General features: G+C 39.6%; 1 protein-coding gene across 2 annotated transcripts; it reads left to right on the forward strand.

Moving 5' to 3' along the window:
• Positions 1–1,047: 1,047 nt before the first annotated feature.
• Positions 1,048–12,749, forward strand: LOC137257803 (uncharacterized). 2 transcript variants are annotated; one of them, XM_067795248.1, is made up of 7 exons: positions 1,095–1,215; positions 5,325–5,381; positions 6,125–6,203; positions 6,481–6,618; positions 7,492–7,687; positions 9,906–10,151; positions 10,732–12,749. In XM_067795248.1, exons 2-7 carry the CDS (start codon positions 5,326–5,328, stop codon positions 10,815–10,817), a joined length of 801 nt encoding a protein of 266 aa, XP_067651349.1. In that variant the 5' UTR covers positions 1,095–1,215; position 5,325; the 3' UTR covers positions 10,818–12,749. The 2 variants fall into 2 exon arrangements, with proteins under 2 accessions (XP_067651350.1, XP_067651349.1); XM_067795249.1 differs by lacking the exon at positions 5,325–5,381 and having other exon boundaries at positions 1,048–1,215.
• The last annotated feature ends 1,531 nt before the right edge of the window (positions 12,750–14,280 follow it).

Below are 14,280 nucleotides of genomic sequence, written 5' to 3' on the forward strand. Positions count from 1 at the left end.
ACAATCATATGATGTATATTATGATGCAAGGAGTGCCGGATTTCTAAAACCGTTCGATTAGATGTTTTTGAATTCACAACGTACACATTTACCGACTTTTACTGGTTTATTTAAACTGTTTTATACATTGCATTGTTTGCACACTCAACTCAAACATAATTAAACATTTTTATAGCCGTTATAAGTTTGTCCGACTATTTTTCAATGATATTAAAAATCCAAACGCCTTGTCCTACAGTCGGTAGTGAGCTTCAAAATAAAATAACATGATATTTTCTAAAGTTAATATGGCGGTAAGATGAATACGTTGCCAACGTTTCCCTCGGACCCATACTGGCTTGGGTAACACTGTTACAAAGATGCGCGCGTCAAACCGTATTACCCTCGAAAGAAGCGTACAAGTTATAGCATCACTATCAAATATTCATGTTATTAGGTGTTGGTGAGGTGGGCGTGCCCTGTCCCGCCCAGCGAATCTGTCACAAACACATCCAGTGACCAGTCCACTACTTTACTGAAAACAACAACTTTCGGTACAAGTTAAAATACGAAACCACACAGGATATCACTTTTACAACTCTATGCTGTAAATTTGGAAATGTCCTCCAAATGTCTGCCACGATACATATGGAACGCATGACTTGAGACTTGCATGGTGTGACGCTGTTACAACCTCCTAGCAAGACATATCGGTGGACAGATCAGGAGCGAAACAGGCGAGAAACTGGACAAACATTCAAGAATACTACACGACTAAACAGAATCTGATGTGAAAATGGACACATTATTCACGTAAAATACACTAGGGAGCAGATGGGAAAAGAAACAACCCATTCATATAAACTGAACTGCTACTCCGACAGGATTGTAAGCCGGGGATATTGGGTATCACTTTCCATGATGAATCCAGAGTTAGAAAACAACATCGATGAAACAGGTGTTAGTTACTTCACCAGAACACAACTTCCCCCGTGTTTGAACCGTCGATACGTTATCACCTCGTCCAGATACACGATCAATATGAACTAGAGTTATCTTCCTTGATGCGTCTTCAAGTTGCTACCTGTCCGACAGGGGACTCTGACCTGACATACACTGTCATGCTTGTGGACCCTCGCTTTGGTAACGAGGACTCTTCTATAAACACTCGTTAGCGACGAGACATCTCAAGGGGGATTTCAGCTCAGCACGTATATAACTATTGTCTATAGTCAGGTAAGGTGAAATCAAGACGAATGTATTTCAGCTTGTTTACCCGAACCTCAATACGTTAATTGTTGTATCTATAAACAACAGTGAGCATTGCAAAACAATAAACATGCTAAGCGACAGGTGCTGGGTCGTCTCTTAGATTTGTTTTTACGATCGAAATCGGAACATGTACAGTTTGGTGGGACGCGTGTACCCGGCTCTGGTTAGTTGTCATTGATTACAGTGTGTATTAATCGACCAAGACAAGCTTATCAGTGACCACTGCATTAATAATGCAGTGCTGTAATTACCATTACAGCCATCGAGATAGACAATCAGGGAAAGAGTGATGGCTGTTTATAATCACAGGTGACAGCTGTTCGTGTCTCGCTGTTATAAAATCACATTTCATCGTATTTATATATCGAAATAATAATTAGCGAAAATAACATGTATAAGAGATAGTGTTTTACGGAAACTGCCATGGACAGAATTAGGATCTAGCATGGCAGTATAACCACAGTCCGGATACAGCTGCACTGCTGTTATTACTGTTTTATGTACAGCTGATATTCGATAGTAAACTGTCTACTTTCAATAACTCCTCAATATCCTTGTAGTTTTAATACACAGTTGCCTGAGAGACGATGTGAGCTTTCGAGATTAATTTAAAATATAAAATTGAGATAGTTCTTAATTGAAAATAATAGTCAGTTTGTTTTGTGGTAGGGCAACATGGGTGGATAGTTCAGTTTAATGACGCATGGTGTGGTTAAACCAGATATCGTAATGTGCTTATTTTGCGTAATGAGTTTTTGTGTGTTGGTTCAACTTGTCACCCTTGCACGAGCAGAATATTCTCTGCCTGGAAGCACTCTGCTGAGTGTTGAGACAATATCAGCTGTGAACGTAAATATCAAAGTTCTCTCGAGTCTAACACACACCTAACAAAACAAAGACACCTGAACCCACAAAATAACACCCGAACCAAAACACACACACACACACACACACACACACACACACACACACACACACACACACACACACACACACACACACACACAAACAAAAACAAAAAAAAACAACAAACAAAAAAACAAAAAACAAAAAACAAAAAACAACAACAAAAAACACACACAAAAAACGAAAGAACCCATATGAACCAATAAGAACCACACCACCCCGTATCTCCTTTACCACTGCTGGCAAATTTCAAAGCTAATATTTCATGCATGCTTATTTATGCAACCCTAACGCATCCCTCCTTTTGGCATATCTGTCGGTCAAATCCACCCTTCTTTCGGTCAAACACTAAATGTCCCGACGGGCCCGCGTGCGGAATAGGTTGTATGTCGGCAAGTGCATGTTAAATCTCCAAATCATCATCATCATCATCATCATCATCATCATCACTTCGGACTCTCCTGACACATTAAGCCATTAAGCTGTGTTATACCTGACTCGGCATTATCAAAGTAAGAGTTCAGTGAAACAGTATAGCCTTTCTTCAGTTTTACATATAGAACACATACCTTAAGTCCAGAAATTAGATCATTTTCGTGCCCTGTGAACACGAAGCAACAAAAAACTGAAATTACATGTTTGAAATATTTGTTTCAAACCTATATACCTAATTTAGAAATCGAATAACTGTCTTGTCTTCCAAATGTCGGGACATTTGCAACCGCGATAGATCCGTAGTTGTTTGTGAACTGCTTTGTCCGACTGGTGTGTCGTGGGTAGCCATTAGTTCCCTTCACACTCGGCTAGCTCCGGTACTCGAGAACTCACAACCGTATCAACACTGTTTGACTGCGACAATGCGTCAAACGATCGTGTTTGCACGTACACAATGAACTCTCTAAACTTATCTTCGTGTACGGCGTGTGTTCACAATGAGTTAGTAGTTACCAGTGTAATGGCGACGGAACAGAAAGGAGAGGTCACATAACTGCACGGGGTTGTGTTTGGGTCTGGACTCCCCCCGTCTTGGGTGTCGTGTGCATTGCTTTGTGACAAGCTTTGTCGTCTGCTTTGTGTCATCTTTTTTTCTGCTGCGACTTTCCGTTAGGTTTGCTGTGCGGTTATGATTAACACAGTGACGTTCTGATTCCATATTAACTTTCGGGAACACAGATTTCTCCAATCTTTTAGAATAAGTGGATCAGTGAAGTTGAAGGCTCTTTTTCTGAATTACCTACAAGTACCAACATTATATCTTGTATATCCTGTGATTACATGGTCTGTTTGTTGCCTAGCATCCAAATTCATTGTTGTGCTGCATGCACAATACGTTAACGCCTATAGAACCTCTGACACCATATCATGGTTTCTTTCATGTCTATAACCCCAAGCTTTACGGAAATTGAATCATTTTGGCACCTTTCTTTGATGTAAGTGAAAGCACACTTAGTGTTCTTTTCACAAACAAATCATTATTACACATCTATCGTATTCATCTCAGAGACAATGGCTGAAACTTACGGTGAGTACAACAATCTGAAAATGCATCAAAAACTAAATTGCGGCTGGAAGATAAAAAAGTGTACTTCTAGGTGACACATGTCACACAATGACCTTTATTTCATAAATGTTTAAATATGTCAAACTAAATCATTGCTGGTTTGTTAGAACATGGAACAGTTTGACCATTGTCTAGTCATTACTGTGAATAATAACTGTTCAATGTTTTCCCTTTGTTTTGTCTCAATGTGTGTCGGAAAGTCGCAGTGTCATTTTAATTGATGGAACTATACTTCTCATCAAAGTTTAGACTAGAAACATGCTCTATATGGCTACATCCAAGACTGACTGCTCCATTAAATTGCAGTCTGATGTCGTCTTTGCAATGATAAGACTTAAAACCTCACTATAATTAATGTTGGTTAGTTGTTCTTGTAGGTAACATCTGGAATTTACCTACGAATACAGGTTACAAGTATTTTCTGTGATACCTTCGTAAAACAACACAGGAAATGTTCCGATGTGACACATGAACACCTTTACCCCTTTGTACTTGAACTTTGGATATCATTCACTAGTGTGTTCTTCTGTGGAACATCAGCATATTTAATGGTATTTGTAGGTAACGTGATATTTTTTTAACAAATCAGACTTTGCTTTTCTAACATATTTTAGATTATTATTTGTAAGAAATATTATATAGGTAACGGAAATGCTCTTGAGTACTTACATATTTAATGCTGTAAAAGTAATACAAAACATAACCTTGTCTTGCATTTTCATAAAGTCATTGAAAACTGTATTCGTAGGTGACGCAAAATATCATTTGAAAACAAATAACCAAAATTACGAATTATGCCCGAGACAAAATCATTTCAGGGCACATATTCACGAAATATTTGGCAATCATATTAATAACTTATGTTCATACAGTTTGACTAGTATTTAACACACATGTTCAACAAAACATTTGTAAAATATAAGTCAAAAAGAACAGAAAACGGTCTGTTTTTTTGTCTCCTAAGCCTACGTTTTCATAAAATATAGTCATGTTATATATGACCCGAATCGTCTCACTTGTGCCGATGTGATGAGCATCCCGAAATACATGAAGATAGTAATGCTAAAATGTGATAGACCCAAATATTCCGTGTACACTTTCCGATGGAATCGACCATATGTAAACTGTTGCCTGTAACTGTCGTGTATGTGTGAATTGTTGTTTTTCAATGTCGTATTCATTGGTTGATCGTCATTCTAGATGTTAGCGAGTCAAAAATGAATCATACAAACAAGAACAAGAACAAGAATCATATGAACAAGAAGGTGTCATCCATAGTGTTTGTTGTCGTATGTTTCATTTTTGTCAGTGTCGTGTGTATGTGAATTGTTCTTTGCCAGTGTCGTGTGTATGTGAATTGTTCTTTGTCAGTGTCGTGTGTATGTGAATTGTTCTTTGTCAGTGTCGTGTGTATGTGAATTGTTCTTTGTCAGTGTCGTGTGTATGTGAATTGTTCTTTGTCAGTGTCGTGTGTATGTGAATTGTTCTTTGCCAGTGTCGTGTGTATGTGAATTGTTCTTTGTCAGTGTCGTGTGTATGTGAATTGTTCTTTGTCAGTGTCGTATACAATGTGTATGTGAATTCTTGTTTGTCCATGACGTTTCAGGATGGACCAGCCGTGTCAGACAAAGCAGACAGAAACCACGGATCCCGGATCAACTGTGTATGTCTTGTAATGTCGTACATATATACCACCCATCAAAAGCTTACACTCACTTAGAGCACTCACGCTATGCTTTTTTAATTTTTTCTATTTTTTTCCATTATTTGTGTGTATGTGTGTGGTTACATCGAAGATGAATTTATCCGATAATATGGGGGAACCATCTGCAAACCGTATTCAGGTGAATTGCATGAGGATCATGCATCAAATCGCAGAAAAGCATGTGCAAATATCGTGCATGTGACAGGTGTGCTTTGATGTAAAGTTTGGTTAAGAATTGGACAAATTTCAGCGAGTTTCATTACTAATTGAACAATAATCGTTTCAACGTTACGAATTGTTTTACAATGCATCAGTTCATATATAACAATACATTTGAAAATATGGAATGTTTTGCAAAATCTAGGTTAGATCAGTTGATTGAAGTGAGTGACTGCATTTACAGTAGTGAGTCTAAACTTTGGATGGATAGTATATGTGAATTGTTCTATGTTAATGTCGTGGATATGTGAATTTTTGGTCTTCACTGTTGTGTACATGTGAATTGTTGTTTGTCAGTGTCGTATATATCTGAATTGTTGAATGTCAATGACATATACATGCGAATTGTTTGCCAATGTGTATATGTGAATTGTTGTTTGTCAGTGTCGTATATATCTGAATGGTTGAATGTCAATGACATATACATGCGAATTGTTTGCCAATGTGTATATGTGAATTGTTGTTTGTCAATGACGTTACAGAATGCCAGTCACTGAAGGCCAGCCGTGCCAGTCCGAACAGACCACCCAGAAGAACCAGACTCAACCCGTGGATATCCAGGTACCTGAATCTTTTCTTTGCTTTACGAGACCGATTATCTACGATAAAGCCAAATATTGGTGCACTAGGTTTGACATCAGCATTCACGGGTCTTGAATTAAACGCGTATTCGCAAGCAGTGAACTAAATGTGTATTCATGTGAAGTGAATTTGTAAATTATTCACTGTGTGTAGTGTTGGTCTGTAACTGACCACTGCGTGTACTGTTGGACTGTAACTGACCACTGTGTGTATTGGTAGTCTGTAACTGACATCTGTGTGTACTGTGTCTGTCAAGGTACAGCCAGCTCAAGGCGAGGCCCTGCTGTTCTTTGTGTATCGGAGTGAGTTTGACCGCCGTGTCAGGAACGCCATTATTAAATTCAGCGGAAGGATCAAGTCGTATGGTGGCAAGATCCTCGGCATCTCCACACATGTAAGCAGTCACCATGCATCCTTCATAACATACATATGTCCATCTTTTTCAGCAACCAGGTTATCTCACATGTGTTAATATTTGAGATTACACTTTGTAAGTGCGACTTTTAATACTTTGGGGTGCGTTCCGTCCGAGATTCAAACCCGCAATCTTCAGAGCAAAACTATAAGCACACAAAGTCACCGACCTAGCCACTTACACAATCAACGCAGCTCTCACAAAACAACAAACATGGCGTACTCTGTACCTTTATTTATTTTACTGGACGTTCTCTACTGCCCACACATACCGGAAGTTCTTATTGGAATGTCACACTTCCGACCAGGGTCCTGTTTCAAGACAGGATTTGGCACTGGCGTACAGTAGCGGTCAGCAATCCTTGAGACCAACAACCAATATCTCAGGCACCAGTTCGTGAATGTATGAATGCCACTTTCAGCTATGAATAAAATTGGCTTGGCACAGTGTAACATGAAAATGTCAGGTGTTCCAGGCTGGCTCTCGAATGGCCGTACTTGAATATACAAGTATTCAGTTCATGCAATGAATATACTTCAGCTTGTCCCTGGTTTGATTGTTTCGTCACATTAACCGCTTTACTTTTGTTTCGTCACAACTGTCAGTGTTTTACATGATTTTCCCTGTTTAATAAACCATGGTGATGGATGTATACACACACAAACTGGCTACCCAAAACATAGGTGACAGTGAAGATTTTACACAAATTAATTTACGTTTGTAGGTGACATTGAAGATTTCTCGCATATTATTTTACGTTTGTAGCTGATGTGAAGATTTCCCATTTAGGAGTATTACTTCATGTTTGTAGGTGACAGTGATGACGTGACACATATTACTTTACGTTTGTAGGTGACGGTGACGGCTCCAGAGGGGAATCCATGGCTACGACACAGCGACTGGTGTATTGCGGCCATTGCCTTCCCCTCCCAGCACAAGGCCAGGTTCTGGTTCGTCAGTGAACCGGATGTGAAGCAGCACGACTTCCCTCCCATCTCTGACGGTTTCCAGGTGTTTTCCGTCCCCATCAGATACATCCCCAAACTAGGTAAGGGAAAGGGTAAGGGGAAACGTGGGCATAAACAGCTGATCGGTTCTGTTTCATGCATTTATATTACCGCAAGTATTACTCAGAAGACTAATCGTTACGTGGCAACTTTCAAGGTATGAATGAGGTCGATGATATAAGCACAGGTTCTCTCATTGTGATACGGCGGTAGGTTCTCTCATTGTGGTACGGCGGTCCGAAACAACCAAGTTAGATCCAGAACAGAATACGGACATGGTCACCACCCAAGAAAACATTAACTGATAAACCTGCAGATGCAGAGGCGGAGCAGAGCATCAATATATCAGAAAGAAAAAGATATATTTTCAAAATGTGTTGACAGTTTTCTTCTGTGTCTCTGCCTTCTTTGTGCCTCCTCTCTGTGGCCTGTCGGTTTCTGTGGATTTATTCAGTATTTCGGGCACAGGTTTATGAAGACTGTAGTAGTTCCGTTCGTTCTTCGTGCTCATTTTCTCGAACAATCGGTGCCAAGACTGGTTTTTAGTCGTCCTTACCTGGTAGCATAGACGACGTACTATGTGTATTTTCGTGTACTGCACTGGACAGTGTTACGAGATTGACCGTAAGAGTTCTCTCCCTTTGGTCGATGGCGACCTGTTTTCGACAAAGTTCTCTTCTGGACTTATTCGGTCACTTATTCCCTATGTAAGACTCACCAACTTGATAGTGTTTGTGGCTTACTTTCCAGGTGTGTTTTAACATCCATTAATCTCTAATTGTAACACAGTTATTTTCTGAACTGGTAGCTTCATCATTTTCGTGTAGGTCAGTCAGGCATTAAGTTGTCTAGTTTATTGTTTAATGCATTACTGTTGACTTTCCTTACACGATAGGATTCCTCAAGTCGTGACCTCTGTAATGATGTTAAGAATTACTTATTACGGCTTGTTACTGTTTCACAATAGTAATTTTATCGGGTTGGACAAAGCACACTTCGGCCTCGGCTGAAGAATAACCTAACGTCGAATGACGTTGTTTACGTTGACGTCTTGGCCTTTCATATAAAATGCGTTGAACGCTTGTTGGCGTTACGCAGTCAAAATCTCGCCTTCACACAATGCATGTCGGCATGAGTCGGTCGCAGATTCAGCGTTCCTCAACCAAGACAGTCAGGATAATCAGATAGAGGTAACTTTATTCCATTTTTGGATTGAACTACCAGTGTGTGGTGTTTTATTCACTTACCGGATATTTATGGGAATTTTGTGTTGGATGTGATTCTATGTAGGTCCAGTACTGTTTGATGCCATATTATTGGGTGTAATAGCTGTGTAGTGTAGTGAATCCTGTTATAAGAATACTTTAACCTTTAATTGGAACACGGTAAAATTCCTCTGAGGTGTATTCAATTTCGGAATAATTCTGGGTAGACTAACAGTCTTTTAACTGTGTTTATGTATCCCTAATCGACTATCTTTTGATATCCTTGACTTGTCAAATTTTCGTATTTAGACATAACCGTCTAAACTATAACTTACCGCACTTATTCATTTATTGACTGGTATCAAATCAATACCTTGGCTTCGAGTAAATATTATTGAAAGCAATGTAAATCTTCTTAAACTCTGTACACTTGTGCATGGTGATTTAAGTACTCAAATAAGTCTCAGTGTATTTTGTAAGAAGACAAATTTTAGGAGCAATGTAAATCACCTTAAGCTCTATACACTTGTGCACGGTGATATAAGCACTCCAATAAGTCTCAGTGTATTTTGTAAGGGACTGGGCAAGTTTATGCCTCAGGTGTGACACCACGTTAGTGGCTTGTTATATCTCCATTTTGTGAATACGGAGATTATATTTAAATTTTATTTCTCATGTTCATTGTTACCTCATACGTAGCTCTGTTGTTATAATAATAAAGTACAGATCAAACTTTTATTCTTGAGGTTGTCCTTTGCCACAAGTTGGAACCAAGTTACCTATATATATTTGAACCCGTGGTTAAGGTTATTTACGGACCTTCCTCTAGTTAAGGCTGTTTAGATCAGCACCGTAACAACAGCATCTATTTACATTGCCAAATGTGTTTTCAACAGTTAAGGAATCAGCAGATGGAAACTGTTTCTATGTATAAGGACAGTTTTATGCGATTCCTGATCACCAGATGTCGAGTCGGCGTCCTCGATTCCCCCTCATGTATCTCGACATTCAGTAATGTCAATGTCAGTTTGTTCACTCACTCACTCAATTTCAGGTCGGCAGACGTACTGCTGGACGGAGATCAGCCGCATCAAGAACAGTGGGTCGTACCAGGCCGACTACGTGGACAAAGTGTCGAATCTGTTCGACAGCAGGGGCGTCAACCATGGCCTGGTGTTCATCAAGGAAAAGGAGGCCTCCCAGCTGGACAGGCTGAAGGATTGCTGGATGCAACACAACGCCCACTTCAGGCTCGACTTGTACAACTCGGAGCAGGAGTACTGGGAGATATACAACACAGGTTGGTCTTACAGAGAGGATATGTCGGGATATAGGTGTTAGGGTTTGGTTAGAGGGTGCCTAGTGTTACAGAAGACGGATGTTACAGGGTGGATGTGTCGCAAGGGGTGTTAGAGAGCGTGAATAGAGGGCACTGGTGTTACAGAGGACAGGAGTTACAGGAATCTCTTTGGTAAGAGAGGGCGTGTGTGGTTACAAGGAGGATATTGCGGAGGGATCAGGGGAAGGTTGTTGGGTTTGGGGTCACGGGACGGTTTTTACATGGTGGTTGATGGTTCAATCAGGCATATGTTACGGTATGGATGTGTAACAGAGAACAGTGTAACGTGTTGCAAAGTATTTCTCAGGCGCTGACAAAAAATGGAAAAGGTAAACAATCTATATTCTTTGACATCGGTCCATTTTTAAAATGACATTCTTGACGAATTATACAAACTCTTCCCACACGGTCGGATACGTTTGAAAATACAATAGCGTGTTTAAGAATTGGTATTTTAGTCCATCGTCTCTGCAGTTTAGATATGCAGGTGTTATCATGGAAAGAACAGATTTGGGTTAATGGTCTTGTTTCCTCTCTCCAGATTCCTTCCAGCAACTCAAGGAGACTCGGGAAGGCCTCAGTGACACAACTACAGTTCTCTTTACCATCGACCCCAAGATCTCATAGCCACCTTCTGAACAAATTACACAACTATGTTGACAGTGAGCTTTCATTAGGAAGAAAAACCCATGAAATTACATCCTGTATAAATGGACAGGTCGGTTTTACTCTGATTTCCTTTCAGAATACACGCCAGTATTCAGGGCAAGATATTTCAGGAAATAAATTATTTTTCTTGTGATAAATTATGAAATTACTATTGTCGGATATGACCAAACTACGCAAGACATATCTGTATTGCATAAGGTGAGAAAGCCGTTTCATGGTTTCATCTTTCGCTGTTCCTGTAGTATCACAACACTGAAATAGAAGTAGACGTTCAGAGCCATTAGTCCGCAGTATTATGCTTATATACTACTCAATGTTTGCCAAGGATCACCACTTGGAAGGGTAATTCGTCCAAGATATCTTCACGCAACTGAAACGTCCTAAAATAGTAATTCATCATAAAACCAACTCGCCAATCCACATCCTGCGATGATAGCGTGTCAGTGTCATCGCCAAAGGACGATCGTTCCACTCACCAGTAAGAGCAATGCCTAATTAACGTCGACATACCGGAAGTACAGGACATTGTGAGAGGGCTATCTTCAGTTCAGGCTACACGTGCTCGACAGAACTGGGTTGGCCACTCAATGCAGACAATGGTCTCCTGCAATAAAAAAGCACCAATGACCCTGTAGTAATTATTAGTATTATTGCACTACGGTCTTAATGTCCCACGTACACACTGCCATGGTCAGCTGCCATGGTTCCCTGCCAAAGGACATATCGGTTCTTCCATCTCCACTGATCCAACACTGTCTTGACCTAGCTGCAAACACGTCCTAGGCATCGTTGACGTTGAAGAGGCACTTGTCATGCCCGCCGGTAATATAGTGGAACGACTTTGTCCGATACACCCGCACTGTACTTACCCGGGCATACGGAACTGAAATATCTAAGTTTTTCCTTTTGGGGGAACTGGGACACATCAGGATGTCTTTTGGATGCCCACAAGCCATGATCCTCGGCACTGTTTGGGTAGTATATTTATAGTATGTCACTAAGATGGTTATATAAGTGTATTCCCGAGTAATATGGATATACTGGTATGACATATCTGAACCTGTTGCATAGTTTAATGGTCACGACTGTCATCCAACGTTCTGCCATTGTTTATGGAACGTGTTGCAACTTAGACTGTTTTCACCATAGGTTTGAATTTCAAATCAGTATGTGTCTGCGTTTTCAGTATACAGTTTAGTTTACTTTTAAGCCAGCAGTATTAACATTTTCAGGACAATTATATATGTGTTGATGTATAAGTCATATACCTGATTCATATCAGCATTTTCACTGATTAAGAGACCTGTCACTGAAGTCATGTCTCTCCTTGCCAAAACTTTGTATGACCTCCGTTTTACTTCCAAATCGATGAGATCCGTCCACTGAGTGTTGTGTTTGGGGTTTTATTTAGATTTCAGTAGTTCAGCATTAAGTGATAGTGTCCTCAACAGAATGCCATGATGGAGGGACTGGTTGCATGTGAAGACTATGTCGAGAAAATATTGAAACAGTTGATTTGCCCTGTTACAGTTATCCTCATCAGATGAAAACGAATAATTTTGGGCTATCTGAAGCGCTATTTTCCCCAGTGATTGTAGTAAAGTCGACCCTGCAGTCCTAACCGTTCCAACACTCACCTACTGGTGAGGATTCTCAACTTAGCCATTGTTGCTATTGCAGTCCGTCCATCTTTGATTCGTTTATGAGTGTTTGATTGTATTTTTATTTTTACATATGCTTCATTTTATCTATTGTTGATTGTTTATGCAATTAATTGTCTCTACTTACCCTGATATTACGCCAGCATACCCATTAGTTCTAGTGCTGTATCTCTGTGTACTACATACGTTACTGTTATTCAGCAGGGAATAAAAGCCAGTTATTACTCGAGCTGTTTTTGTTTCTGTGTTTTTATGCCTCGCCACATATGGTATATAAGGTCACGACCGCGTCAGTCCGTCCCTCCGAAACAGGGAATGTACTCTATCCACTTCTCTATAAAAAGAGCTCTGTGGATTTCCATGAACTTATGCATGGGCTTTCTTGGGACGCAAATGGGGTGCATGTCATATTTTGGTTTTAGCATTTTATTGGGTTTTATTTGTTGTAATTTGACATTTGACCTTAGGTTCATTGTGATGAATTTCTCTAGGATGATAGTGTAGTAGGGAACGAAGAGGGATGTACGTTATCCACTTCCCCTCAACACTACTTTATGGAATTCATTTAGATTACACATGTGCTGTATAGTGATTTAATGCAGTTGGAACTTAGAAAGCTGCTGTATGGAATTCATATAGAGTACACAAGTGCTTCAATGTGAGTTTCACTGAGACTCTAAAGGTGTGCATCTCATACCTTGTTCATCCAATTTCGTAACTTTGGCACTTATACAGATGTTTGAACTTGGTTGAATTTGGTTCTGTTCATCCTGTTCGTCCCAAAGATCAGGGGGTGTGCTTTATCAACTTCTCCTCAAACACCACTGCACAAAACTCTTTTAGCTTACATATGTCTTTTATAGAGACTCTAAAGATGTGAATCTCATATTTTGTTTTTTGTATTTTATATTTTTTGTATGTCTAGAGACATTTGAACTATGATAAATTTTGTGGAATTTCTCTCTGATGATAGTGAAAAAGGGGATTAAGTGTTTCCACTTCTCCACAAAAACTGCTCAACAAAATCGATTGAGCATATACATGTGTTTCACTGGGACTGGAAAGGTGTGCATCTCTTAGTTGCATAGATGTTTATGGAACTTGTTCACTAGAAATTAGTCACCAGAGCACACTTTAGAAATGAAATCGAAACTTTATGTGAAATATCTCATTGATGGTATTCTCCATGTCTCCCACTAATAATAATTCTGAAGATAAAACAAATTACCTGACTTTTATGCAAATTGAGTGGATGATGTCAAAGTGTTCAGTGCAGAACAGTCGTATAAACATGTTTCTAAATTACTTTTGTGTATATTGACGTTGGTAAGTCGTTTATGGTCTTATCTCAGTCGTGGACAAGCAGTGTTTGGATGTTTGGAACAGTAGCCATCTACGAGAGCGTGTACCACGTTTGGTGTTCACATGAACTTTAAATATTTTAGCTCATTGCACAAGTACCTGTATAAAACAGACCATGCACGCTTGATTATATCGTGATAGCAAATTACTGATTCGCTTAAGTATCTTATTTGTTCTCTGTATGATGTCTTGTGTCTTCTGCGTCTCATAAACCCTCCTGATGTATGAATTCTGTATATACCAATGTATCCAACTGCATCATTACAGCTGTCATGAAAGACGAGGCAATGTTCAATGTTGCATTTGTTTGCGTCTTCTCCGGTTGTGTGGAATGTTATTTTCTTCCTCCCGGGCTCAAATGATTTTACTAAAGAAAAGTATATGTTACTAAAAAAATC

The sequence above is a fragment of the Haliotis asinina genome, chromosome 12 (genome assembly GCF_037392515.1).
Source record: "Haliotis asinina isolate JCU_RB_2024 chromosome 12, JCU_Hal_asi_v2, whole genome shotgun sequence".
Classification (NCBI taxonomy): Eukaryota; Metazoa; Mollusca; class Gastropoda; order Lepetellida; family Haliotidae; genus Haliotis; species Haliotis asinina.

What these genes read in the sequence shown, in the direction of transcription:
- LOC137257803 (XM_067795248.1), top strand. Translation starts at nt 5,326, where the DNA reads ATGGACCAGCCGTGTCAGACAAAGCAGACAGAAACCACGGATCCCGGA. An exon ending in CTCAACCCGTGGATATCCAG is followed by an intron (nt 6,204 to 6,480) that starts GTACCTGAATCT and finishes GTGTCTGTCAAG; the next exon opens with GTACAGCCAGCTCAAGGCGA. An exon ending in CAGATACATCCCCAAACTAG is followed by an intron (nt 7,688 to 9,905) that starts GTAAGGGAAAGG and finishes ACTCAATTTCAG; the next exon opens with GTCGGCAGACGTACTGCTGG.